This window comes from Dryobates pubescens, chromosome 19, assembly GCF_014839835.1.
Source record: "Dryobates pubescens isolate bDryPub1 chromosome 19, bDryPub1.pri, whole genome shotgun sequence".
NCBI lineage: Eukaryota > Metazoa > Chordata > Aves > Piciformes > Picidae > Dryobates > Dryobates pubescens.
Window position 1 is genome coordinate 14,029,559 of NC_071630.1, and position 26,511 is coordinate 14,056,069.

Consider the following 26,511-nt stretch of genomic DNA (forward strand, 5'->3'; position numbering starts at 1 on the left):
GAGCTACCCTTCTGCCCCGCTCTGGCAGCTGTGGGCACTGTCCACAGGAAGGTGATGTTTTGAGCCAGATGGCACTGTTTGAAGCCTTTAATGGTGTGATGATGCAGGTCATTCCCTCAGTGACCTGTGTCCCTTGTGGGGGGACACATCTTCTCCCTAACTGCCCCGGTAGGTCATGTAGGAGAAGGGGCTGATCAGCAGCGGGACGTGGAACTTCTGCTCTGGGTCAGTGATGGTGAAGACGACCTGGGGAGGGCAAGGGGGGTTTGGGTAACACCTGGAGCAGAGGTGGCACTGCCAGCAAGCCTGGCTGTGGCACCTGGACCCCTGCTCTCTGTTTCCCATTGTCTCCCATGTCCCCTGTACCTCCACGAAAGGGTAGAAGCTGGGGTGCCCCAGGCGCTGCCAGTATGCTGCTGTCTCGAAGCGCAGCTTGTAGGTGCCCGCCTTGACCTGCCCCGGTGCCAGGAGGGGTGAACAGCGCCCATCCTCATTGGTCCACCTGAAAGGGAAAGGAGCAAGCCCTGCCACCACAGCTGTCCCTGGCTGTGTCACCATGGCTGTCCCCAGCCATGCCAGTGTAGCTGTCCCTGGCCATGCCACTGGCAGCACCAGTGGCGAGAGCTCCCGGGACACAGGCAATAGCATTCTCTGCCCATTCTGTGCCTTCCAACAGTTCTCCTACCTTTGTGCCAACTCCGTCCACCGCGTCCCAGGCTCCTGCAGCTGGGCCACATGGATAGCAAGGCCAGTGGCCGGCAGCCCCGTGGCAGTGTTCAGCACGTGTGTGGTCAGTGAGCCATTGGCTGGCTTGGATGTGTCTTCACCCTGAGGGAGAAGAGGAAGATGGGCTGGGATGTGTCCTGGCATTGCCACAGCTCTGCCCCCAGCCTCTCTGGCCATGCATCCCATGTGTCACTTCCTTGCAGCCCACCAGGGCCAGTGGCCTCATAGCTGGTGCTGTCCCAGCACAGGGACACGGGTGCCCACGTCCTTCCTGTGGGGCCGCGGTGCTGGCGGGCTGCGTGCCTGGGCTGGCACCGGGCTCCAGGCTCGCCCATCTGTGCCGGTGGGCCATGGCATGGCCGCAGTGGTTGGCACGGACCCAAGGAGGAAGCAACCCTGTCCCAGTCCCAGCAGCCCTGTCTGCTGTCGCCTTCCGGGCGGACGTTAACCCTCGCCAGCATTCCCGAGCTGCTCGGGAGCAGCAAGCCCAGAGGCGGCACTGGGGTGGGAGGATTCAGGACCCTTCCCCTCTGGGTCCCTCCCTCCCCCCGGGTTGCGCCGGGAAGGGTAGGAACATGGCCCAAGGCTGGGTCCCACTGCACCAGGGTGGGAGCAGGATCGTGAGAGCTGGATCCTGCTGCTCTGAGGTGGAAGCAGGATCCTGGGGGCTGGTCCTCCTATCCTAGGGTTGGAGCAACAACCTGAGGGCTGGATACCACTCCTCCAAAATGGGGGCAACAACCCGAGGGCTGCACCCTGCTGCTCTGGAGTGGGAGAAGGATTGTGGGAACTGGAGCCCACAGCTCTGGGATGGGAGCAACGTCCTGAAGGCTGTATCCTGCTGTCTGCTTGGGGCAGGACCAGTTCTGTCCCAGCACTGGCTCCAGGCCTCAGCTGAAGCAAGGACACCTGAGAGGCCCTAGCTGCTTACCTGGCTCTCCTCCATCCTGCTCAGCCATTGTCCCGCAGCTGGTGACATCGTGCAAAACGCCATCCCCTGCCCCAACCACCCTACCCGGTGCTGCAGCCTCTCTCCAGGGAGTCGAGGAGACCGGTGCCTCTATCCCAGCACTGGCTGCAGCAGGACGAAGTGCTCCTCCCCAGCTGGGCTGAGCTGCTGCAGGTGGCTTCCCTGTAGGAGGTGCACTCTGGAGCACCCACGTTTCAGCAGCACCATGGCCCAGGGTTGGTGGCCTAGAGCCTGGGGGGATGGCGGGGCACTGAGCCAGGATGAGCCATGTGGGAGCTGCCTGGAAAGCACCCAGAGAGTGTCAGCAGCATCTTCACTATGGCATAACCATGGTCTTGGCACCACATCTGCACTTGGCTGAGGGTGGTGGCCTACGTCCTGGATCCACCATGTAGGGAAACATGGCATAGGGGAACAGCTATGATGGACACTGTCAGCCCATGTATATGGATTGGGAATGTCCCCATCCTCTCCCACTACTTACAGGTGAGTTTCCAGGAGGGACTCCACAGTCACAGACCTGGACGCTGAGTGGTGTCACCTGTGACTTGCCCTGTGCGTCCCACAGCTCCAGGTACACTTTTTGCTCCCCTGGCTCCAGCTCCTTCAGCGGCCTCAGCTCCAGTGTGTCTGGTGGCACAGAGAAGGAACAGAGTCACAGACACATCCCTGTCTTTGGGACACCCCCAGCACCAGTTCCCTAGCCCAGTGCCCACTGTCAGGACTGACACTGGCTGTGCTCAGAGGCAACAAGAATCAAGAGGGGCTGGGATCAGCCCTTGCTTGGTGTCTCTCCACTACCCCATGCCAAGGATGGGTGGCCAGGCTGGAGCAGACAGCACCCACCTTGTCCGGTCACCCTGACAGTCCAGTTGACATTGGAGCCATGCTTGAAGTCAGCCTTGAAGGGATAGGTGTTGGGGGGCAGGTCCTTGTCCACGATGGTCAGTGTCTGAGGCTCAGGTTGCCGTCTGCAGATGGCAAAGCTCCGTGGCTCTGGTGTGGGGGCATTGTCATTGACATCCTCGAGCAGGAGCAGCAGAGTCCCCGTGCCAGTGGCAGGCGGTGATGCTGTGGGACCAGGAGTTAACATGAGCCCAGGGAGGGGGTCCTGGGAGCCCCAAGGGGGTGTGGGTAGGGGCCTGCAGCCCCTTCCTGAGGGACAGGGGTGGAGGCTGCTCACCGCTATCCACAGCCAGGACGAGGGCCTCATAGGTGCCGTTGATGGCGTGCACCGACTCACGGTCCAGGGGCTGAGCCACCGTGATGATGCCATTCACGGGGTCGATGTCCAGCCAGCCCGCGGCATCGATGCCCATGCGGTACCTGGGGCCAGCAAAAGCTCAGCAGGGGCACGGTGCAGCCCCTTGGGGCCCCAGCCACTGAACCCCCCACTCACTGAACCCCCCACTCACGTGATTGTCTGCTTCAGGTCCCGGTCTGGATCCTGGGCCGTGTAGGAGGTGACCTGGTGGCCCTCTGGCAGGTCCTCCCTCACCTCCACCTTCTTGAGCGGGGGCATGAAGACAGGAGGTTCGTTCTCATCTGACACTGTCACCAGGACGCTGGCCGTGGAGAGCGGCAGGGACACGGTGAAGGGGACGGCGTTCTCCACTGTCACCACCAGGCTGTACTGGTTCTTGCTCTCGTAGTCCAGGCCCTGAGAGGGGAGGAGAGAGGAGCCGGGCAGCACCAGGGGAAGGTGGCCAGCGGCGGGGCGGTTGCGCGGCACCAGGACCCACCTTGGCGGTTCTCAGGATGCCGTCGTTGGTTTTGGGGTCGGTGGTGATGCTGAAGTCGCCTTCTGGGTCCCCACTCTTGATGTGGTAGACAGCTTGCCAGGCTGGGGAGCCCTGCAGGTCCTGGTCCTTCACATGCAGCCGTGTCACCAGTGCCCCAGCCTCGTTCTCCTTCACTGTCCCCTCATACTGCAAGAGAGGTGTCAGGCACAGTCAACAGGACAGCACTGGGCACCCTGGGGTGGCAGGGCTTATGCCACAGTGGCAACAGCTTGGAGGAGATGGTGTAGGTACCATAGTGGGATCGAAAAAGGGAGCATTGTCATTTGCATCAGTGACTTCCACAATGGCAGTGGCTGTGGTGGTGAGGCCAGTGCCCTCCTGGTCTGCAGCCTGGATGATCAGTGTGTAGTTGGGAGTGGTCTGCAAACCAAAATCACAGCAGTTAGGGCAGGGACAGGCTCCAGCATGTCACCATCCTCTGGGGAGTCTTCTGCCAGATTTAGTCTTCTCCAGCCACGATGGTTGCCACCGGGACAGACACCACCCACGCGAAAGCTCCCGCTCCTGGGACTCAGCAGAGCCAGGGCCCAACAGCAATCCCACAGAGATACCCAATGGGCTGGGGGCTACAGATGCCCGCAGAGGGCAGGGACCTGGCGATGGCAGACCCCCGAACCAGCCGGGTCCCAGGGCTCCAGCATCCCCAGCTCCCTGTAGCAAGTCTCACCATGGAGCTGCTGCCTCCTCCCCCAGGATGCAGCACGGGCACCCACCTCCCGGTCCAGCCCCGTGCCAATGACACTGATGACACCCTTCTTCGGGTCAATGGTGAACATCCGCTGCGTGCCCTGGGGCTCCTCGCTGAGGATGGAGTAGCCAATGATGCCGTTGTTGACGTTGATCGCATCGTCGGCGTCCGTGGCGCTCACGGTCATCACGGACGTGCCTGGGCACAAGCAGGGCAGGTGTCACTGCTGGAACCAAGCCCGCTGGAGCCCCTGGCACAGCTCTGGCCTGGTGGTGCCAGCCATCCCTCCTGTACCTGGCTTCGCATTCTCCTCAATGTAGCCGGTGAAGACTTGCTGGGTGAAGACAGGCCGGTTGTCATTCTGGTCTGTCACGGTGATGATGATCTCCATCGGGTCCTCCACTGACTGCCCGTTGGCTGACACGGCGTGGGAGTAGAGCTGCAAAGGGCACCGTCAGCTCGCACCCAGCCCCGAGGACTGTCCCCCTCTCCCAGCCCTGTCCCCTCACTCACGTAGTACTTATCCATCTCTTCCCGGTCCAGCGGCCTGGTCACCTCCAGCCACCCTGTCTCCCGCTCGATGGTGAAGACGCCCACGGGGTAGGTGTCAGCTCCAGGCCCTGTGATGCTGTAGAAGACTTTTGTCTCCTTGTCCTTGTTAGATTTGATCTGCATGACAGGCATGGGGTCAGTGGGGTTCTGGTGCTCAGGAAACACCTGTGTCCTGCACCCCATCCCCATAGGGACAGGTACCTGCACCAGCTTCTTTGGGAAGGGCCCGCTCTCGTTCTCGGTGCAGTGGATGGGGGGGATGACCCAGTCCCTGTTCTGCTGCCGGAGGAGGCCATGGCCAGGCTCAGGGAAGGTCAGCACCCCAGGTGCCACATCCTGTGGGAATAAGAGTAGGACTGAGGGGTTGATGGGGGGCATAGCTCTGCCCAGGCATCCCTGTTTGTTCCCCACCCAGAGGGTCGTACCGGCAGGAGGAGGAGGAGGAGAGCGAAGGTGAAGGGTGGCATGGCGCTGGCTGCCTGCGCTGCTCTTCCGGGTGCTGCCTGGGACTCTCCCTATATCCGCCTGTGACCTTGACCAAGTCCAGTGGGAGGGATGATCTAGGCTGGGAGTGTCAAAAAGATCCCAGCACCCCTGAATCCTCCTTGGGCACAGTTCCATGAGGGCTACAGGACAACCCATGGTCACACCTCACGGTTCTGCTTATGTATGGTGGTCCCAGGCTCCCAAACATGGGGGGGAGAGCTCTAGACTCCCCAGTATTCCCAGACAGCAACCCCTGGTGGGGTGTCAGTATGCTGAGGACCCCCTGAGGTGCTGAGCCTCCTCCTTTGGTCCCTTGGACCCTTGAAGTCCCCTACACCCAGCCTGGCAGCACCCCGAAGATGATGCCTAGGGCTAGCTGGGCCCCCCGCAATGGTGCCAGGGAGGGGGTCCCAGGGCAGGGGAGAGTTCCAGGGCTTCCCAGTCCTGGGTGAGGGGATGGGTCACACCAGGAGGGGCTGAGCCCTGGTATGAGGCCAGCATCAGGGCTGGGTGTATGGGGAAGATGCCCAGAAAGTGTCTGGGAGGTACTGGGAAGGTGCACAGGGATACTGGGATGCCCGGGTGGTGCCTACAGGGCTGCACAGTGGTGCCACGGGGAGGGCCTTTGTGGTGCTGCAGCAGCTCCAAGGGCTTCCCATTGGGTGCCTGGAGGGTGCCAGAGGTGCCTGAATGGTGCTGAGTGGTCTCAGGGGGTACCCGAGGGGTGCCCAGTGCATGCCCAAAGGGTGCTAAGGGGTGCTGGAGGTTGCCCAGTGGATGCTGAATAGTGCTGGCGGGGGGGTGTGGAGGATTCTGAGGGGGTCCCAAGGGTGCCCATAAGGTGACAAAGACTACCTGTGGATGTCCACAGGGTAACTGAGGGGTGCCCAGGGTTTGACAGATGGTGCCCAAGAGGTGCCAATGAGTGCTGGGGAGGTGCCAAGGGGTGCCCAGAGGGTTCTGGAGAGTTCGGGGGGTGCCCAGGGGTACTCGAGTGGTGACTGTGGAATGTCCCAAGGTCACTGTGTGATGCCAGAGGTGCTACAGGATGCTGGGGGTACCAGGAGGTGCCAGGGGTTCTGGGGATTCCAGAGATTCTTTTGGGGTGTTAAGGAGTACCATTTGGTCCAGGGAGTGCCAGGTGTTTCCTCAGAGATGTTGGGGGGTACTGGGGGTGCCTGGAGGTTTCCGGGGCGGCTCCAGGGTGCCTCGAGGACTGCTGGTGGCTCCCCAGGGGCTACTCGAGAGCTGCCCATGGGGTGCCCAGGAGGTGCCGCGGGTTGCTGGAGGGTGCCCAGGGAGCGTAGTGGGGTCCCTAGAGGTGCCTGAGGGTTACCGGGGGATACCGGGGGGTGGTCTCCGGGGCGGGGCAGTACCTGCGCGGCCTCACCTGGCTCGGCGCGTTGCAGCGGGCGGGGCGGGCCGGGGCGGGGCGGGGCGCGGCGGGCGGTGACCGGAGCAGCAGCGGCGGCGGCGGCAGCAGCGGACGGGCCATGCGGAGGCCGCGCTCCGGGCTCTGCCCGCTCCTCTTAATTCTCCTCAGCATCATCCTCCTTCCGCTCCCTCCAGCGGCCGCAGCCCCCCCGGCCCGACCGTGCGTCCCCCCGGGGCTGCGCCGGGGGCCGCTCCCGGCACCAGGTAACCGAAGCCGTCGGGGCGAGGCTCCGTTCGGTCCCCCGGGACGCTCTGGGAGCCTATCGAAATGCGCTGCGGTCCCTGCGGGACCCGGACCGGGATCGGTACAGGAACGGGGATCGGGATCAGGACTGGGGCCGTGTCCCCGCATGCGGGGTGAGGTCCGGTTCTCGGTCCCGTTCTGCCCTCCGGCTTGCGCGGCTGGTTCTGGACCGTGGGGCTGCCTCCTGGGGGAGAATGTGGGGCTGGCCGTGCGCCAGCCCGGGCCACGGCATCGGTGCTTGTCCGGGAGGCACTGGCACTGCCAAGAGTGTGGGTCTGGCTGGGGTCCCCGGGATGTGGGGCTTGGCCATCGGGCGAGCCCTTTCCTGGGTGTGGAGCTGGCTGGGCTCCTGACTTATAGGGGCTGAGCCCCCTTGGGCCATGGGGCTGGGCCATGGCGCTGGAGATACCCTCCCAGCAGCAGGACTAGGCCACGGGGCTGGGGATGCCCCCCAGCCAGTGGGGCTGCTCGGTGGGAATCTGGTCTCTCCCGCAGCAGCAGCAGAGGTCTGGGGGGACTGGCAGTGCCCGCCTGGCCCTTCCAAAGCTGGTGGTGTCTGATGCCAGCGCAGGCACCTCTGGTCCAGCCATGGGGCACCGGCTGAGACAGGGCTGGGTGCCCGCAGGGTTGGTGCCCAGCGCCAGGCTGGGTCCGGGTGCCCCAGGGCCACCCTTCTCTGGCCATGGGCAAGAGCATGGCACTGTAGACTGCGGAGTCCAGTGGGCCTGGCCTGGGGCTGGGCAGGGGCTCATCACTACTGGCTCTTGGCCCAGTGCTGGCGGTTGCCGGTGCTGGTTCACCCTGTTTGCTCGGCACTATCCCGAGGGAATGGGAAGCTCGGGAACCAGGGCCGGAGCCAACATTCTCCTAATGGCCGCAGAGCACTCAGAGCTGTCTTCGGCGGTAAGTGCTTTCATCGTGCCAGGAGAGGCCCTCACCTTCGCCTGCTGCGTCCCACTCCTCCCACCGAGCCATCCTGCCAGGCTGCTGGGAGCTGAGCTGCTGGGACGGGGTCCACAAGCAGGGCTTGGGGTCTGGCCATGCTGCTGCGAAACCCCCTTCATGGGCATCAGTGTGGAGTTGGCATCGGCTGTTTGGCTTCACCATAGTGCCAAGCGGGCTGGGTGTCATGTAGGCTCTCCACAGAGGTACCTCAAGGGCATGGTGGGGTCCCAGACGCCACAGAGCCACCCAGCCCTTCGGTGGAGATCAGCAAACCTGAGCCACGGTCAGGGAGTGGGGCTGGGAGCTCCCTATGGTGGGTGCTTTGAGATCTCCATAGTGGGTGCTGGGTATTCTCTGGTGTTCTCATGCCCCCTCCCTGATTGCCAGGATGGCCGTGGCCCTCTGAGCCCCACTGATGTCCCTTCTGGAAGCCATGGTGGCTGACAATCGGTGCTGCTCCCCAAAACTCGGCTGGATGAGCCCGCCGTGGAAGCGAAGGGCTCCGCCCCAGTGTGGGGCAGCCATGGGGCACAGCTCTCCCTACCCCCTCACTAACTCCCCCGCAGCCCTCCCCAGCCCCATTCCCGGTCCCCTCCCGGCCGCTCAGCCTCCGGAGCTGGCTTAGCTCCGCTAATCCCCTAATCCTGCCTCCCGGCCGAGGGGCGCAGGGACCTGGGCTGGGATCCAGCACTGGGGGTGCAGCGTGGTCCTGGGTGAGTGTGGGAGGAACCCGTGCTGTGCCCCACATTCCGGCCATGGGGGGCTGGGAGCCCCGAGGGGGTGACACAGCGGGTGGGGGGCTGGGGCAGGGCTCTGCCTGCCCAGGAATTTCCCGTCATCTGCAGAACAAAGCGAAATCTCCACCCAAACCTGCCCCGGCTCCCGGCATCCCCTCCCTGACCTGCCTCAGGAGGCTGGTGGGGCACGGAGGGGGTTGGGGACAGGTCCCGCCCCTCCCCTCTCAGCCTTCCTGACCCCCCCCCCCCAACCTTTGCAGCCAGCTCTGGAGCCTGCGCGGGGCCGTACGGGACTGAGGAGGCAAATGTTCGGGTGCCAGAGGATACAGAACGCGGGAAGCTGCCAGGGCTGGGCAGCGGGCTTGCTGTACCCAGCCAGGATGCTGTGTCCCCCCTGGATACTATCGCTCTCCGGGATGTCAGTGGCCAGCCAGGCTTTGTCCCAGTTGCCTTGCGGGGCAGACGCTCCCCCCAGGTAACGCTGCCTGGCTGCCCCATCCCCATCCCCTGACCCCACCTCGGCCAGCTGTGTCCTCACCCTTACCTCCTGCCACAGGAGCTCCCTGAGGCTCGTGCTGCTCCCAGGAGACAGAAGAGGGACTGGGTGATCCCCCCCATAAAGGTTCCTGAAAACGAGAGGGGTCCCTTCCCCAAAAAGCTGGTTCAGGTATGGGGGGAGGGGGGCGGAATGTGGAGCATGGGGGGGTGTCCAGATGTCAGTTGCCAAGGAGTCTGTCCCTGCCTCATCAGGGCAGGGTGTGATGCCATGGAGTGGGGTACTCAGTCATGTCCCTCCCCATGTCTCCTCCTTCCAGATCAAATCCAACAGGGACAGAGACACCAAAATCTTCTACAGCATCACAGGGCAGGGAGCAGATGCCCCCCCCGAGGGCATCTTCACCATCGAGAAGGAGTCTGGCTGGATGAAGGTGACGCAGCCACTGGACCGGGAGCGCATCGACAAGTACCACGTAGGTCCCTGCCGGGGGTGCTGCACCGCGCCGTGCCACGTCACATTGTGCCAGGCCCCCTGCTCACACCTCTGCCCCACAGCTCTTTTCCCACGCCGTGTCAGAGAATGGCAAACCAGTGGAGGAGCCAATGGAGATCATAGTCACGGTGACAGACCAGAACGACAACAAGCCCCAGTTCACACAGGAGGTCTTCAGGGGCTCCGTGCCTGAAGGCGCTTTGCCGGGTAGGACCCCTGACCGTGGGGAAGATCAGTCTCTTGCTGGGGACAGCCCTGGGACCCACCCCACTGACCAGGACACCCTGTCCCTAGGCACTTCTGTTATGCAGGTGACAGCCACGGACGCAGATGATGCGGTGGAGACCTACAACGGTGTCATCGCCTACTCCATCCTCAGCCAGGAGCCACGCGAGCCCCATCCCCACATGTTCACCGTCAACCGTGCCACCGGCACCCTCAGCGTCATCGCCAGTGGCCTCGACCGCGAGGTGGGGGCGCAGTAGTACCGTGTGGGTGGGCAGCCCCGGTACCGGGCGATGGGGCTGACAAGGGGTCTGTCTGTCCACGCAGCGTGTGCGGCAGTACACACTGACAGTGCAGGCGGCCGACCTGGATGGCGAGGGGCTGACCACCACCGCGCTGGCCGTCATCGAGATTGCGGATGTCAATGACAACGCCCCCGAGTTTGATCCCAAAACGGTAAGGTGGAACTGCCCCTGGAGGGACCCTCTTCCTGTGGGTCAGTGTCCCTGATGCTGATGATGCCCCTGACCCACAGTACAAGGCAACCGTACCAGAGAATGAGGCTGGGCGGGAGGTGGCCCGGCTGGTTGTCACTGACCTGGACGAGCCGAACACACCGTCGTGGCGAGCTGTCTACTCCATCCTGCGTGGCAATGAGGGAGGTGCCTTCACCATTGCCACTGACCCTGCCAGCAACGAGGGAGTCCTCCGCACCGCCAAGGTGTGTGATTCACGCGGTGTTCCCCTCCCTCGCTGCCCACCGTGGGGTGTTGCCCATTGTCCCCTCTCTCTCAGGGTCTGGACTACGAGGCCAAGAAGCAGTTCGTGCTCCATGTAGCCGTCACCAACGAGGCCGACTTTGCTGTCAAGCTGCCGACGGCCACTGCGACGGTGACAGTCAACATAGAGGATGTCAACGAGGCACCCATCTTTGACCCTCCGGTGCGGTTTGCCCAGGTGCCAGAGGACGTGCCACCGGGGCAGACCCTCACCTCCTGCACTGCCCAGGACCCTGACAAAGCCCAGGGGCAGAAGATCAAGTGAGCGGGACTGGGATTGCCAGGGTCAGAGTTTGGGTCTGGGGAGATCTCCCCTGTGGCACCAGCTCGCTTCTGCCTCCCTCTCAGGTACCTGGTGGGACATGACCCTGCGGGCTGGCTGGCTGTGCACCCTGAGAATGGCTTGGTGACAGCACGGGACCACCTGGACCGCGAGTCCCCCTTCACCAAGAACAGCACCTACACCGCCATGCTGCTTGCTGTGGACGATGGTGAGCGCTGTGAAAGGGGCCCTTGTGCCCAGCATGAGGGACACGTGCTGCTGTCACCAGAAACTGCATCCCAGCCCCGTCACAGAGCAGTGCCGGGGGCTGCCTGTCCCACTGATGGGGCTGTGTCTCTGTGAGGGTCCTGGTTTTGGGGAACCTCCTCCAGCATTGCTCCTCACTACAGGCTCACCACCTGCCACGGGCACTGGCACCCTGCTCCTAACACTGCTCGATGTGAACGACCACGGCCCTGAGGCCGAGCCACGGGACATCACCATCTGCAACCACAGTCCCCAGCCCCAGGTCCTCACCATCACCGACAGGGACTTGCCCCCCAACACCGGCCCCTTCCGTGCCGAGCTCACCCATGGCTCAGGGGACAGCTGGGCTGTGGAGGTCAGCGATGAAGGTAATGCTGGGGGGATACTTGTATGGGCTGTCCTGTGGCAGCATTACCACGCTCACTGCTGTTACTGGTGCTCTGCTGTGGCTCACCTGTGGTGCTGGTCTTGTGCAGATGACACAGTCACTCTGCAGCTGGTGGCACCACTGGAGCCAGACCTCTACAGCATCTACCTGCGGCTCCTCGACCGCCCAGGCAAAGCCCAGCTCACTGTCATCACTGCGCGGGTCTGCGACTGCGAGGGGCCGGTGCAGGGCTGTCCACAGAGACCCCAGCCTGCCACTGCCCTGCCCTTCGTCCTCGCTGGCCTCGGTGCCCTCCTGGCTTTGCTGCGTGAGTTGGGGGTCCCAGGGTGCTGTGGGGCTGCACCTCACCATGGGGTAGAGATGGGAGGACACATCTCCACTGACACCACTGCTCCCCACAGTCATCCTGCTGCTGCTGCTGCTCTTTGTGAGGAGAAGGAAGGTGACAAAAGAGCCACTGCTGCTGCCTGAGGATGACACACGGGACAATGTCTTCTATTATGGGGAGGAAGGTGGTGGCGAGGAGGACCAGGTGAGTGTTGCATAGGGGGCTGAGAGTGCTGGTGCCAGGTAGGTGGCCTGATCCTGCCCCTCTCCATCATTTCATGTGTGTCTCCACAGGACTATGACCTGCGGCAGCTGCACCGGGGTCTGGATGCCCGTCCTGAGGTGCTGCTGCGCAACGACGTGGCCCCCACCCTCCTGCCAGCCCCCCAGTACCGGCCTCGGCCTGCCAACCCTGATGACATCGGTACCTTCATTGAGGAGGTGAGACCCAGGACTGGAGGGAACTGGGGAAGTAAAATCACCCTTGGGGTGCCCCCAGCTCCGGGTGGGGACTTGGCAGTGATGAGTCAGTGCTTGGACTCAATGATCTCAAAGATCTTTCTCAACCTAAATTGCGGTTCTGTGATTCAGTGATGTGTGCTGACCCCTTTCCAACCCCCCCAGAACCTGAAGGCAGCTGACACAGACCCCACGGCCCCGCCGTACGACTCGCTGCTGGTGTTTGACTACGAGGGCAGCGGCTCGGAGGCCACCTCGCTCAGCTCCCTCAACTCCTCCGACTCCGACCGCGACCAGGACTACGACTACCTCAACGACTGGGGCAGCCGCTTCAAGAAGCTGGCCGACCTCTACGGGGGTGGGGAGGAGGATGACTAGGGCACCCCTCCCCCGTGGCACCCCTGCCCTGCGCCTTACTACTGCCCGTGCCTTGGGGCTGTTGTCTCCCCACCCCCACCCCCACCTCGGCAGCAGCCCTCTCTCCCTCCTCCCCCCTATTTTTGGTGGTTATTCTGTTTTCTTTGTACATGGATGAAATGAAGGTGGTGTGATGCTGCAGGCGTGGGGAGCTGCTGAGGGAAGGGGCAATAAAGGATGTGGTGGTGGTTTGTTTTTTTTAGATGCTCCAGTCTCTGTATTGCTTTGTGCCCTCAGAGGGGTCCCCAGGAACCATCACAGGGGGTTGGTGCTCACCCCAGCCACATCTTGACCCACCTCTTCCCCTGCCAGCCCACTGTGACTCCCTAAGACTCTCCAGCCCCATTTCCCTTTCCTCTTTCCTGTCCCAGCCCCACTGCTGTAGGGAGCAGCAGCCATGCCCCCCAGCAATGAACGTCCTCCCAGGGTCTCCCTTGCCCTGTGGGGGTGCAGTGCTGGTGCTGGAGGGCACGGGCCGGGCATGGGCAGGGCACAGAGCCCCCCCACATCTTGAGTGAGTGGTACTGGTAGGCTGGGCATTCAGGGTACCAAATCCCTTGTGACTCCCCAATTCCTCTCCTTCGTACCCACCTGTAGTCCTCCAGGATGCTACCTTGTCCCCCTGGGGTCACCATTATCCCATGTGTGGCCCTGGGGGGTCCTGTGCTGTGGCGTCAACCCCAGTTTTGCTAGGGGACTTGAGGGCAGAGTGGGATGGCATCAAGGGGGGTTCCCCATAGACCTGGAACCCACCGGTACCATGGGTGGGGGTGCATCCCGGGGTGCCCCTAGCTCCTGCCGCCCACCAACCTACCCCGCCAAAGCTCCCACGGCCCTGGATGGGCACCCGTGGAGCTCAGTCGATGATTGGAATCGGGGGCACCGGGGTACCGGGGGTGGGTACCGGCTGTCGGGGGCGGGCGGGGCGGCACCGCCTCCCGGTGGGGCGGGGCGAGGCGGGTCCCCCGGGGGGGTTGAGGGGAACAGCACCTGCGGGGCGGGACTGGGACCGGGACTGGGCTCACCTGCAGCTCTGCCGCGGCAGCGTCCTAATCCCTCCGGTAACTGCACCGGCACCGGCAGATATGGGGCGGCGGGGGAGCTGCCCGACCCTGCACTGCCTCCTGCTCCTGCTCCAGGTGAGGGATTGGGTCCCGGGACCCTGCCCGCGGTGAAGGGACCTTTCCTGCGGTGGGAGGATTTTTCCCGAGACCCTTTCTGGGGTGATGGGACCCTGCCCGGCGTGGTAGTACCCTTCCCAAGACCCTTCCCAGAGTGGTGCAACCCTATCCGACATCCTTCCCGAGGTGGTGGGACCTTGCCCAGGGTGGTGGGACCCTGTCCAAGACTCTTCCTGAGGTGGTGGGACCCTTTCTGGGCTGGTGAAACCTTGCCTGAGACCTTGCCCAGGGTGGAGGGACTCTGCCTGAGATGTTGCCTAGGGTGGTGGGACCCTGCCCGGGACTGATGGCTCTCTCTGGGCAGGCTGGTCACTGGCTGTGTGAAGGGGCAGCACTGTGCCAACCTGGCTTCACTGGGGATACCTTCACCCTCACCGTGCCGCGGGACAGCGTGGTGGTGGGACGACCGCTGGGACGAGGTAAGGTGGGGGGAGCTGGACAGGTGGAACTGGGGTGACCATGGGGACTGGAGGTGGCAACAGGGGACAAAGCTGTGACTCTGTGTGGTGCCAGGGTGGCAATGGGGACAAGCTGTGCCTGGCTCTGTGGGTGGTCGCAGGGACAGTGCCATGAAGGTGCCATGGTGGTTGATGAGGCCATGGAGGTGGTGACGGTGTCATGGTGGGTGGACAGGCTCGGCACACCGTTGCAGGTGGCACTGGAACAGAGCTGTGTTGGGGGCCATGCCGAGGGACCAGGGCAGCGCAGGCACTGGTACTCCCACCATGGCACAATGGCGGCGCGGGGGCAGCCGCTGCCTCTCCCCAGGGTGCGCCGGCGCGGGCGGTGCTGACTCAAGCGGCACAGGCCTGTCGGGGCCGGCACGCCGGGGCGTGGGGCTGCGCAGGCGCCCGTCCTGCCCACGCCTCGCCTGTCTGTGGGGTCTTCACACCCCTTTTTGTGGGGCTGAGTCCCCTCCTCCAGTGGCTCATGGTGTGGGGACAGTGGAACCTCACCATCCTGGCACTAAATCCCTGTTGTTGGCGTGGGTGCCAGCACTGAGTCCCACTCCAGACTGCCAACGGCCTCCCTTTGCTGTGCACTGAGCTGTGTGCGAGGGTGCTGCCACACTTTGTAGCACAGGGATTTGTTGTGCCCAGGGAGGTGGGTACTTGGGACCTGCTGGCCTGTACCCCTCAACCTGTGGGTGCTGGGGGCTGTGAGTGCTGGATGCAGGCTCCTCAGGCAGTGTTTGGCCATCGCCATCTGCACTAGTTAATGCTTAATGGTGTTGCTGACATCATGCTCTGCAGGGGTGGTTGGGGTGGGCACTATGCTGGGGGCTCCCAAGCCACCACCCCCACAAGCTCCGGAAGGGCTTTGCCTGGGTGCAGATAATGAGTTGGGAACTGGACCCTGCCCCACACCTCAGGAATTGCGTGTTTGTTGGCTCTGGGGTTGATGATTAACGAACCCTTGGCCACAGCATTCTGTGTCCTGGAGGGCTGTGCCTGATACCAGGCACAGGCAACCACATCGCCTCGGCGTCTCCCTGCCATGCAGGGCTGGTCTCAGGTGCCAGGACCTACTGGAAATGCACCATCCCAGCACTTCCAGTTTCAGGTCCCCAGATGGACGTGGGGCATGGGAGGAGGGAAGGGCCATGTCACCACTGTGATGCCCAGCCACATGGATGGATGAGGACAGTGGGCACTGGACAACACAGACCCCCTCACCATGAGCACACCAAAGCCTGTGGCCAGGGCGAGCTAACAAGCTGGCCTGTAATTAAGCTGATGAGTGGAGCGTAGTGCTTTCCTTCTGACACGTCCAGACAGGCCCCATGCGGCGCCCATGCGGCGCACACCTGCATGGGGGCCATGGCGTCACCCGGCCCCTGCGGCTCTGCTCGGTGGCAGGCTGGGGGTCTCTGAGTGGGGGTGGCACAACCCCATGGGACATGGCAGGGACTGGGACGCTCCTGGGTGTAGGAATCTCGAGAGGCTGAAGTCACAGCGAAACTCGGGTGACGTCAGCGGCGGGGCTGGAGGGACGTGCAGCTCGGAGTGCTTTCGCCCGGCTGCTGGCAGGGTGACGCGAGTCCCCCCCCTTGCCACCAGCTTCCGCCCAAGCGCGGCTGTGATTGTGCAACCCGGGCATGGCGGGCACTGCTGGGGTGGTGGCACCCAAGGGTGGTGGCACTTGGCTCTGCCCCTGAGTCAGTCTGTGCCCTGTTCCAGCAACACACCATGGGACAGGGGCTGGCCTGGGAGGGTACCCAGTCCCCGTCCTGGTGTGGGGTGTTATCCCCCTGCCTCAGCAGCAGCCTAGTAGCACAGGGGTGTGACTGTCCCAGTGCTCATGGCTGGTGGCAGGGGTTGGGAAGGGGAGATCCCCCCCCAAAAGACCAACACCAGCCCAGCCCCCAGCCCCTGCCCCAGCTCTCCTCATTTCTCACTCCAGTGCTCCCAGCAAGGAGAGGGGCCCCTGGCTCCATGCCCTGGGGAAGGTTGAGGAGCTGGAAAAACAGGTTGTGCTGGCTGAGAAGAGGGGATCTGGTGCAGAGCACCCAGAGCTCATTGCACCCAGTGTGGGGCTGGGGGCTGAGCAGTGCCCACCCTACTGCACCCATCCGGCACACTGCCAGCTGCTGGGTGCCAAACACTGCACCCTGCGCCTATGGGTGCTGGATGCCTCCCCCCACTGCGGCAGCACCCAGCTTGCCCCAGCGTGTTCCTGCCCAGCCGGCCCCACCAGCTCCCCCAGCCCAGGGGGAGGGGAGGGGAGGCCAGGGGTCTCGCCAGGGGCTGGCATTGCACTGGCAGGTCCTCCCTGGGCACCACAGCAGGCAAGGGGGGCAGCTCCCAACCCAGGGCTCCACAATTAGTCCCAATCCACAACCAAATTCTTGGGCTGCATTTGGGCTGACGTAAACCTATGCACTGGCTTGGCACCATCATCATGCCTGGTGCTGGGGCATCCTGGGGCTGGGGCACCCTGTGCTCCCACCGCGGGCACGTTGTTTCCCCGTGGCGCGGGTCACACCAGGGTTGGTGGTGGCTGTGTCGGCAGGGGCTCCAGCCTCGGTGCCGCTGGCTCAAACAAACATCTCGCAGACAAAGGCTGTTTGTCGGGCAGCTCCCGTCCCAGCAGCGCAGCCTCGGCTCATGTGATGCCTGCTGACTGGTGCAGCACAGCTCACAGCCTCCCCCCAGGCTGACTGCGTGCTCATCCTGGCTTGTACTGCGTCCTAGCGTGGTGCCAAGCTGATAACGCCACGACACTGTCTGCTTCATGCTGTGGTGGGTGCCTGGTGTCCCTGGGGACCCCTTTCAGCAGAGGTGTCTGAGGTCCTCAAGGGTGCCCAGGTGAGCTGAGTACGCCGGCTGCCACCCTTTGCCAGCAGCGCACCAGGGTTGGCACCTTGTTGCCACACAAGTTAATATTCCCCTCTTGTTGCAAATGTATGGCTGTGGTGCCTGGCTATGCACTACATGCACCACTGGGGACCACTGTGAGTCCCCAGGACTGAGGCATCACAGCTCATTGGCCTGACATGCCTTGTGGATCAGCCCTAGCAGCCTGAGGGACACCCCAACCAGGCTACCAGGTGCCAGTGCAAGCAGGCCAGGTGCAGGCTGTGGTTTAATTTGGATTAAACTGTGGCACCCACTGCCACAGTAGCAATGTGCCATTGCATGGGGGATTTGCCACTTGCTCAGGGAGGTGCTGTGCATGGGGATGCCATGGACACGGTGCCGTGCATAGGGGTGTGCCAGATGTGAGGATGTGCCATATATGGCATGGACAGCCTGTGCCAGTGCCACTCACCCCACTGCCACAGGGATCAATCTCGTGGCACAGTAAGTTGTGCTGTGCCCAGTCCTATACCAAACCATGGTGGTGCCATGCACCCTGCCTGGTGCCCAGGACAGGATCTTGGCATGATGTGTGGTGCACCTCCGCTGTGACTGTGACCCAATGGTTCCCCAGCTGTGGCTGGACTCTGTGTGGCCAAGTCACTCTGCCCTGCTCTCGCTGGCTTGCCCCGTGGCAGCAGGAACCATTTGCCCACCCAGCTGTTTTCCTGTCCCCAGTGAGCTTTGTGGAGTGTGGAGAGCAGCGGCGTGCAGTGTACCTGTCGGATGACACTCGCTTCAAGGTGAGCAGGGACGGCGTGGTCTCAGCCACCCGGCCCCTGCAGCTCCGGCGGCAGGAGATCAGCTTCTCTGTCCACACCTGGGACAACACAGGCAAGAAGCATTCGGCCAAGGTGACCCTGCGCAGGAGGTGGCACCAGCACCACCACCGCCATCAGCAGGTAAAGCACAGCCTCAATCCTTGGGGTCACCACAGCTCTTCTCCTTGTGGCACAGAATTGAGAGAGCTTAGCAAGGTGCTGGCACCAACGTGAGCCACTTGCTTTCCCACAGGATGTGGCACCTGGGGTGCTGACCTTCCCTGAGCCCGGCCATGGCTTCCTCCGGCGGCAGAAGAGGGACTGGGTCATCCCCCCCATCAACTGCCCCGAGAACGAGCGCGGGCCCTTCCCCAAGAAGCTGGTGCAGGTACCTGTCCCTATGGGGATGAGGCAGAGGACAGGGGGGTGCCTGGAGTGCCAGGACACCTCTAACACCCTCCCCACCTTGCTGCCAGATCAAATCTAACAAGGACAAGGAGACAAGAGTCTTCTACAGCATCACGGGGCAGGGAGCTGACACCTACCCCGTGGGCGTCTTCACCATCGAGCGGGAGACAGGGTGGCTGGAGGTGACCAGGCCGCTGGACCGGGAAGAGATGGATAAGTACTACGTGAGTGAGGGGACAGGGCTGGGAGAGGGGGACAGTCCTCGGGGCTGGGTGCGAGCTGACGGTGCCCTTTGCAGCTCTACTCCCACGCCGTGTCAGCCAACGGGCAGTCAGTGGAGGACCCGATGGAGATCATCATCACCGTGACAGACCAGAATGACAACCGGCCTGTCTTCACCCAGCAAGTCTTCACCGGCTACATTGAGGAGAATGCGAAGCCAGGTACAGGAGGGATGGCTGGCACCACCAGGCCAGAGCTGTGCCAGGGGCTCCAGCGGGCTTGGTTCCAGCAGTGACACCTGCCCTGCTTGTGCCCAGGCACGTCCGTGATGACCGTGAGCGCCACGGACGCCGACGATGCGATCAACGTCAACAACGGCATCATTGGCTACTCCATCCTCAGCGAGGAGCCCCAGGGCACGCAGCGGATGTTCACCATTGACCCAGAGAAGGGTGTCATCAGTGTCATTGGCACGGGGCTGGACCGGGAGGTGGGTGCCCGTGCTGCATCCTGGGGGAGGAGGCAGCAGCTCCATGGTGAGACTTGCTACAGGGAGCTGGGGATGCTGGAGCCCTGGGACCCGGCTGGTTCGGGGGTCTGCCATCGCCAGGTCCCTGCCCTCTGCGGGCATCTGTAGCCCCCAGCCCATTGGGTATCTCTGTGGGATTGCTGTTGGGCCCTGGCTCTGCTGAGTCCCAGGAGCGGGAGCTTTCGCGTGGGTGGTGTCTGTCCCGGTGGCAACCATCGTGGCTGGAGAAGACTAAATCTGGCAGAAGACTCCCCAGAGGATGGTGACATGCTGGAGCCTGTCCCTGCCCTAACTGCTGTGATTTTGGTTTGCAGACCACTCCCAACTACACACTGATCATCCAGGCTGCAGACCAGGAGGGCACTGGCCTCACCACCACAGCCACTGCCATTGTGGAAGTCACTGATGCAAATGACAATGCTCCCTTTTTCGATCCCACTATGGTACCTACACCATCTCCTCCAAGCTGTTGCCATTGTGGCATAAGCCCTGCCACCCCAGGGTGCCCAGTGCTGTCCTGTTGACTGTGCCTGACACCTCTCTTGCAGTATGAGGGGACAGTGAAGGAGAACGAGGCTGGGGCACTGGTGACACGGCTGCATGTGAAGGACCAGGACCTGCAGGGCTCCCCAGCCTGGCAAGCTGTCTACCACATCAAGAGTGGGGACCCAGAAGGCGACTTCAGCATCACCACCGACCCCAAAACCAACGACGGCATCCTGAGAACCGCCAAGGTGGGTCCTGGTGCCGCGCAACCGCCCCGCCGCTGGCCACCTCCCCCTGGTGCTGCCCGGCTCCTCTCTCCTCCCCTCTCAGGGCCTGGACTACGAGAGCAAGAACCAGTACAGCCTGGTGGTGACAGTGGAGAACGCCGTCCCCTTCACCGTGTCCCTGCCGCTCTCCACGGCCAGCGTCCTGGTGACGGTGTCAGATGAGAACGAACCTCCTGTCTTCATGCCCCCGCTCAAGAAGGTGGAGGTGAGGGAGGACCTGCCAGAGGGCCACCAGGTCACCTCCTACACGGCCCAGGATCCAGACCGGGACCTGAAGCAGACAATCACGTGAGTGGGGGGTTCAGTGAGTGGGGGGTTCAGTGGCTGGGGCCCCAAGGGGCTGCACCGTGCCCCTGCTGAGCTTTTGCTGGCCCCAGGTACCGCATGGGCATCGATGCCGCGGGCTGGCTGGACATCGACCCAGTGAATGGCATCATCACGGTGGCTCAGCCCCTGGACCGTGAGTCGGTGCACGCCATCAACGGCACCTATGAGGCCCTCGTCCTGGCTGTGGATAGCGGTGAGCAGCCTCCACCCCTGTCCCTCAGGAAGGGGCTGCAGGCCCCTACCCACACCCCCTTGGGGCTCCCAGGACCCCCTCCCTGGGCTCATGTTAACTCCTGGTCCCACAGCATCACCGCCTGCCACTGGCACGGGGACTCTGCTGCTCCTGCTCGAGGATGTCAATGACAATGGCCCCACACCAGAACCACGGAGCTTTGACATCTGCAGCCGGCAGCCTGAGCCTCAGACACTGACCATCGTGGACAAGGACCTGCCCCCCAACACCTATCCCTTCAAGGCTGACTTCAAGCATGGCTCCAATGTCAACTGGACTGTCAGGATGAGCGGACAAGGTGGGTGCTGTCTGCTCCAGCCTGGCCACCCATCCTTGGCATGGGGTAGTGGAGAGACACCAAGCAAGGGCTGATCCCAGCCCCTCTTGATTCTTGTTGCCTCTGAGCACGGCCAGTGTCAGTCCTGACAGTGGGCACTGGGCTAGGGAACTGGTGCTGGGGGTGTCCCAAACACAGGGATGTGTCTGTGACTCTGTTCCTTCTCTGTGCCACCAGACACACTGGAGCTGAGGCCGCTGAAGGAGCTGGAGCCAGGGGAGCAAAAAGTGTACCTGGAGCTGTGGGACGCACAGGGCAAGTCACAGGTGACACCACTCAGCGTCCAGGTCTGTGACTGTGAAGGGCCGACCAAGAACTGTGAGCGACGTGCCTTTGTTGCTGAAAGCCTGGGTGTCCCTGCCATCCTGGGCATCCTGGGGGGCATCCTGGCACTGCTGAGTAAGTACCAGGAATGGGGACAAGCACGGCACCAGCTTCAGCCCACCTCCCTGACACTGGTGCCCTCTGCTTGCAGTCTTGCTGCTGCTGCTGCTGCTATTTGTGAGGAGAAGAAAAGTGGTGAAGGAGCCGCTACTCCCACCTGAAGATGACATGCGGGACAACGTCTACCACTATGATGAGGAGGGTGGTGGTGAGGAAGACCAGGTGGGACAACTGCAGGGTTTGGCTCTCTGGGACACCCTCCCTGCAGTCACGCACCCTACATACCCTGGTGACAATGGTGGTTGTGGTCATCCCTTGAGTGTCATCTCCTCCTGCCTTCCCACGCAGGATTATGACCTGAGCCAGCTGCACCGGGGCCTGGATGCCCGCCCAGAGGTGATCCGCAATGATGTGGCCCCCCCGCTGATGGCCGCCCCCCAGTACCGGCCCCGTCCCGCCAACCCCGATGAGATTGGGAACTTCATTGACGAGGTAAGCTGGGGCCCCAGGTGGTGCTGCAGCGGGGAGAAGCCCTCATCTGTGCCAGCACTACTGGGGTCCTCCAACTCAGTGGGGGACTTGGCAATGTTGGCTCAACAGCCGGACTCAATGACCTCAAAGGTATTTTCCAACCTAAGCTATGATGGTACTGATTCCCTTTCCCCTGACCCCAGAACCTGAAGGCAGCTGACACAGACCCCACGGCCCCGCCGTACGACTCGCTGCTGGTGTTCGACTACGAGGGCAGCGGCTCGGAGGCCACCTCGCTCAGCTCCCTCAACTCCTCCGACTCCGACCGCGACCAGGACTACGACTACCTCAACGACTGGGGCAGCCGCTTCAAGAAGCTGGCCGACCTCTACGGGGGTGGGGAGGAGGATGACTAGGGCACCCCAGCCTTGGCACTGGCTTGGCCAGCAGCTGCCTGGTGCAGGCAGCTCACCTCATTTCACCCCACCAGACTCATGATGGGTCTTTGCTGAACCCTCGCTCCAGCACCCCTTCACCCTGGTGTCCACATTCCCCTCATTGTGTGCAGGGGAAACTTGGGATCACTTGGTCTTGGGGGATGGGTTGGGGGGAATCTGTGTGTTTCCCACACCCCTCAGCTCCAGGCAGGGCACGGAGCCCTTTGGTCCATTCTCTGTCCTAGAGTGGGGCCAGAATCAGCCCCTCTTCCCAGGCAGGGACAGGCCCCCACCACTTCCCTCCCTTTGCCCCACAGCATTTCTCTGGCTCTCTCCAAAATACCTCATGCCCCCAGCCCCAGCACAACAACCACCAGCTCACAAACGTGGTGCCAAAGAAAGAGGGTGGCCCTGTTACTGTGCTGGAGCGGGGTGAGGTGCTGGATAACCACAGACCAAAGATGAGCCGTCACCTGCTGTAGGTGAGGGAGCTGTATTCTCCAGGAGCACAGAGGGGCAGATCTCTGTTTCTCTGTATCCCAGATTACGATGTGATTTCCCTCTGCGGCGTGGCGGGTTGTAATTACTCTGCAGTCAATGAAAGGCGCTTCTGGAAATCAAACAGCTTTACTGAAATTGGGCGCTCAGCTGCCGTCCTGGTTTGTTGTTTTTTGTCACGGGGGAAAGGGTCTGACGCGGGCTGGGCAAGCCAGCAGCGCTCCTCTGATAAGCGATTGTATGGGTGGTTTTTTTATGTAAGATTGAAAGAATAAATTGTTTTAAAAAAACCAAACAGACAGGCAACTACAAACCCTCTTCTCTTGCTGCAGCTCGTGCTGGTTTCACTCTGTCTGTGCTCAGAGGCAGCCCTGCCCCATGGAGCGCTCCAAAGGGCAGAGGGCAAACACTGAGCGCTGCGTTAACAGGGGTAGATCCTGATCAGAGCACGTGTTTTTCCAGCAGCAAGGGCTCGGAGGAAGCAGCTAAAAGCTGGTGAAGGTTTTACTAAGTGCCTCAGAGGGAGAGGGGAGGATATAAAAACCCATTTTGTGCCTTATCACGGTGGCTGTGCGGTGCCTGGCCTCATGCCCTGCCTCCCTCAGAAGTAGCTGTCAGCCAGCATCATGGATCACTGGGGTTTGTCCAAGCCTGGAATTGCTGTGAGCTCTTTTCAGAGGCCCTGCCCAGTGGGGAAACACAAAACAATAACACACCCCACAGTCCTCAAAGCCTTTCAAACACCCAAAGACCCAGGAGACTGGCAAAGGGTCTGTAACTGTCCTGCCTCATTATATCCTGGGCTGGCAAATTGGTTACCTGCTTAGAAATGCCCACAAAGAGCTACCTCTTGGATAAACTGTTAGAGAGCAGGCACTAACCACCACCTAGCACACCCTCCACATGCCCCTTACAGTATGGAGAGTCTCCCTTTGTAGCCACAATTGCTGGTTTCTCTTTGGAAGCTGCTAAATGTTGCAGGATACAGCTAGAGGCTGTTCTTGATGCACAGGTGAGCCTTGGGGTGGGAGCTCTCACCAAACCCCAGCACGCTGGGGGCTGGAAAGTACCTCTGGAGATCATCTAGTCCAAACCCCGCTTTGCAGGGTTCCCCAGAGCAGGTTGCCCAGGACCACAATGCCCAAGCAGGTTTGGACTCTCTCTCGAGAAAAGAGACTTCACAGCCTCTCTAGGCAGCCTGCTCCACGGGTCCGGCACCCTCACAGCAATTAAGTCTCCTCACGTTCAGCAACACCAGACGTGCCGGAGGGGCTGCTGCTGCTGCTGCCCATGGGGAGCGCGCACAAGTGCCAACAATGCCGGCCTCGGTGCCAGGCTTGGATGGGGAGGGGACAGGTGTGTGCCCTCCTGCGCTGAAGACGAGCCTCAAGCGCTGTAACCGAGAGGCATTGCTGTGCACCTCTACCACCGACGCACCCACAACAGCTGGCAGCGGTCACCAGATGCGGACTCAGACCAGGCCCACGACGGCGGCGCCAGGAGGCTCCTCCCGCCCCACCCAAGATGGAGGCAGACAAACGGCTCCCACAAGATGGCGATGTGCGCCTCGTTCCGCCCCTTTTCGACCTTCCCAAGATGGCGGCAGGAAGTGCGCTCATCCCTCTCCCCGACCTTCCTAAGATGGCGGCGCACAGCTGCGGTGCACCCTCTCTCCGTGGCCCCAAGATGGCAGGCGGCGCGGAACCGGAGCCAGGCCCGGAGTTGGGACGGGTGGTGGAGGCGCTGGAGCTGCTGCTACGGCGGCCGCCCGCCGGGCCCGGTGAGCGGGATGGTGGCGAGCTCGGGAACAACCCAGAAGGCTCCTTGCGACCGGAGACGCTGCGCAGCAACGCGGCGGAGCTGGACAAGCGGCTGCGGCAGACACCAGGCTGGGACTCGCTGCGCGGTCTGCGCTGTGCTGTGCTATCCCGGGCCCCCGCGCTGGCCACCGGGGTGGCGGACGAGACCGAGCCGGGCTGGGCGGCTGCCTGCGGGCTGCTGGCGCTGCTGCTGTGCCTCAAGGAGCGACTGGCCACGCTCGCCGCTGCCGCCACCTCCCATGATGCCGGGGCCGGACTTGGGGCTGCCCCGCCGCCCAGCGCCGACACGCTGAGTGTGGCACAGACCCGGGCGGTGGGGCGGGCGCTGCGGGCCGCGGTGGGCCTGGGGCTGGTGCCGTACTTGCCGCCGGGCGTGGGGCAGCGCCCAGGCCCCCCAGCGATATCCCCAGTCCCACCGGCGGCCCGAGGTGCCCGGCTCCGCGCTGCCACCGCCGCCTTGGCCGAGCTCACCCAGCATCCAGCACTGGCCGGCCCGCTCCTGGCCCGTCACCTCGGTCTGCTCCTCGCCAGCCTCTGCCTGCTGGGCCACGGCCCTGCCACACACTGTGAGGTCTGTGGGTTCCGTCTGTTCCACCTTCATGATGGGTGCTGGCACGGGCAAAACCGGCCAAATAGGTTGGGGTCACCGACCAAACCCTAAACAGTTTCCCACCTGCCATAGCTGATGCTGTCACTGTAACGAGCTCCAGCTCACTTAGCCCCAGGGCTGCTTCCCATGCTGAAAGAGGAGAGATTTAGCTTCAAGGAAGGAATTCCTCACTGTGAGGGGGTGAAACCCTGAACCAGGTTGCTCGGAGAGGTGGTAGATGTCTCATTTATGGAACCATTTCAGCTCAGGTTGCTGGGGCTCTGAGCAACCTGCTCTAGTTGCACAAATTCCTGATGAATGCAGGGGGGGAGGACTGGTTGGCTTTGAAAGGCCCCTTCCCATCCAAAGTGTTCTGTGATACCTTGGAAGTGTTCATGACCAGATTGCATGGGGGTTTGAGCAGCTTAGTGTAGTAGATGTCCCTGTCCAAGTGAAGAGGGATGGAACTAGATGATCTTTAAGGTCCTTTGGACCCCAAATCATTCTGTGAGGCTTTGCCATGCATGTTCATCTCCACATTAGATGTGAGCCATCTGATGCAGTGAGGGGTTGGAGAGAGATTAGCACAGGGTCAGGACTGATTTAGCACTGGCAGCCATGCTGTCCTCACTGTTCCTGGGTTTCTTTTTTTCCAGGGTGTTACAGAGGCAGAGCGAGTGCGGTGCCAGGAGACCTTACGGCACATCTTGGACCACGTCTACCAGCCACTGGCAGTGCAGGAGCTGCTGGTCCTGCAGGGACGGCCCAAGCAGGTACCTGGCATCGGTGACAGTGCCATCCATTGCCTGAGGTGCTCAGGGTGCTGGCTCACTCTGTTCCCAAGCTCCGAGGGTGCCTTTGCTGCTCTCCTGCACACGTTCTTACATGTTCAAAACCAGTTTGGTGGAGGATTCCTGTCCCTGAGTGCTGTGTGAAGCTGCTGTGTGAAGTTGCTCACATGGTGGCAGCTCTGGCCCTGCTGTGCAGGGTGTGTGGGTGAATTCAGGGCCTCTCATCGCCGCACGTGCCACCTTGGCTTGGCAGCTACGTCTGCTGTGCCTGGCCAAGCAAAGCACCTTCATTAGGGCAAGAGGAAACGGCCTCAAGTTGTGCCAAGGGGAGGTTTAGATTGGATATTAAGAACAGTTTCTTCATCAGAAGGGCTGTCAAGCCCTGGAACAGGCTGCTATTTCTGTGCACTATAGAATGGTTTTGGTTGAAAGAGATCTTTAAGATCATCAGATCCAACCTTTAATACAGCACTGCCACGTCACCACTAAATCATGTCTTTCAGCATCACAGCTCCGTGGTTTTGAAACCCCTCCAGGGATGGGGACTCCACCACTGTTCTGGGCACTCTGGGCCTCGCCTTGACAACCCTCAAGGGGAAAAAAATTGTTCCTCATGTTCAACCTAAACTTCCTCTGGTACAATTTAAGGCCATTTCCTCTTGTCTTATTGCTTGTTCCTTGGGAGAAGAAAGC

At 62.2% G+C, this 26,511-nt stretch overlaps 5 protein-coding genes across 6 annotated transcripts in view; 3 read left to right on the forward strand and 2 right to left on the reverse strand.

The window, feature by feature from the left end:
* Positions 1 to 72: 72 nt before the first annotated feature.
* LOC128897176 (5-hydroxyisourate hydrolase-like) lies at positions 73 to 1,751 on the reverse strand. 2 transcript variants are annotated; one of them, XM_054169874.1, is made up of 3 exons: positions 1,658 to 1,751; positions 367 to 828; positions 73 to 246 (listed from the first exon to the last, which is right to left on the reverse strand). In XM_054169874.1, exons 2-3 carry the CDS (start codon positions 646 to 648, stop codon positions 157 to 159), a joined length of 372 nt encoding a protein of 123 aa, XP_054025849.1. In that variant the 5' UTR covers positions 649 to 828; positions 1,658 to 1,751; the 3' UTR covers positions 73 to 156. The 2 variants fall into 2 exon arrangements, with proteins under 2 accessions (XP_054025849.1, XP_054025848.1); XM_054169873.1 differs by lacking the exon at positions 1,658 to 1,751 and having other exon boundaries at positions 367 to 879.
* On the reverse strand, positions 682 to 5,205 carry LOC104303816 (cadherin-1). Its single transcript, XM_054169977.1, is given in 12 exon segments — positions 682 to 828; positions 2,181 to 2,326; positions 2,543 to 2,767; positions 2,880 to 3,022; positions 3,112 to 3,428; positions 3,430 to 3,624; positions 3,730 to 3,858; positions 4,212 to 4,384; positions 4,481 to 4,625; positions 4,700 to 4,855; positions 4,940 to 5,074; positions 5,164 to 5,205. Coding segments are annotated over 12 exon segments (1,953 nt in total).
* A 2,525-nt stretch (positions 5,206 to 7,730) lies between these two features.
* LOC104303815 (B-cadherin) lies at positions 7,731 to 12,754 on the forward strand. Its single transcript, XM_054169979.1, has 15 exons — positions 7,731 to 7,914; positions 8,845 to 9,059; positions 9,141 to 9,251; positions 9,400 to 9,555; positions 9,638 to 9,782; positions 9,870 to 10,045; positions 10,128 to 10,256; positions 10,336 to 10,521; positions 10,596 to 10,840; positions 10,928 to 11,070; positions 11,252 to 11,476; positions 11,585 to 11,803; positions 11,898 to 12,028; positions 12,118 to 12,264; positions 12,448 to 12,754. Exons 1-15 carry the CDS (start codon positions 7,731 to 7,733, stop codon positions 12,658 to 12,660), a joined length of 2,625 nt encoding a protein of 874 aa, XP_054025954.1. The 3' UTR covers positions 12,661 to 12,754.
* Positions 12,755 to 13,722: 968 nt separating this feature from the next.
* Positions 13,723 to 22,250, forward strand: LOC104303814 (cadherin-1). The gene is given in 16 exon segments (XM_054170185.1): positions 13,723 to 13,838; positions 14,185 to 14,299; positions 17,918 to 18,141; positions 18,254 to 18,388; positions 18,477 to 18,632; positions 18,707 to 18,851; positions 18,948 to 19,120; positions 19,474 to 19,602; positions 19,708 to 19,902; positions 19,904 to 20,220; positions 20,310 to 20,452; positions 20,565 to 20,789; positions 21,006 to 21,227; positions 21,304 to 21,434; positions 21,561 to 21,704; positions 21,887 to 22,250. Coding segments are annotated over 16 exon segments (2,721 nt in total). The 5' UTR covers positions 13,723 to 13,784; the 3' UTR covers positions 22,100 to 22,250.
* A 2,010-nt stretch (positions 22,251 to 24,260) lies between these two features.
* Positions 24,261 to 26,511, forward strand: part of TANGO6 (transport and golgi organization 6 homolog) — a 28,783-nt gene continuing 26,532 nt past the window's right edge. The window contains exons 1-2 of the mRNA XM_054170109.1: positions 24,261 to 25,009; positions 25,684 to 25,800. Coding sequence (XP_054026084.1) covers positions 24,305 to 25,009; positions 25,684 to 25,800 — 822 coding nt within the window. The 5' untranslated portion in view covers positions 24,261 to 24,304. The remainder of the gene's footprint in view (positions 25,010 to 25,683; positions 25,801 to 26,511) is intronic.

Excerpts from the sequence above, each read along its gene's own strand:
- LOC128897176 (XM_054169874.1), bottom strand. The coding sequence starts at position 648 with ATGCTATTGCCTGTGTCCCGGGAGCTCTCGCCACTGGTGCTGCCAGTG. Across the intron at positions 247-366 it reads GCTTCTACCCTTTCGTGGAG|GTCGTCTTCACCATCACTGA; the intron begins GTACAGGGGACA and ends TGCCCTCCCCAG.
- LOC104303815 (XM_054169979.1), top strand. The coding sequence starts at position 7,731 with ATGGGAAGCTCGGGAACCAGGGCCGGAGCCAACATTCTCCTAATGGCC. Across the intron at positions 9,252-9,399 it reads TCCCCAAAAAGCTGGTTCAG|ATCAAATCCAACAGGGACAG; the intron begins GTATGGGGGGAG and ends TCCTCCTTCCAG. Across the intron at positions 9,783-9,869 it reads GCCTGAAGGCGCTTTGCCGG|GCACTTCTGTTATGCAGGTG; the intron begins GTAGGACCCCTG and ends CCCTGTCCCTAG.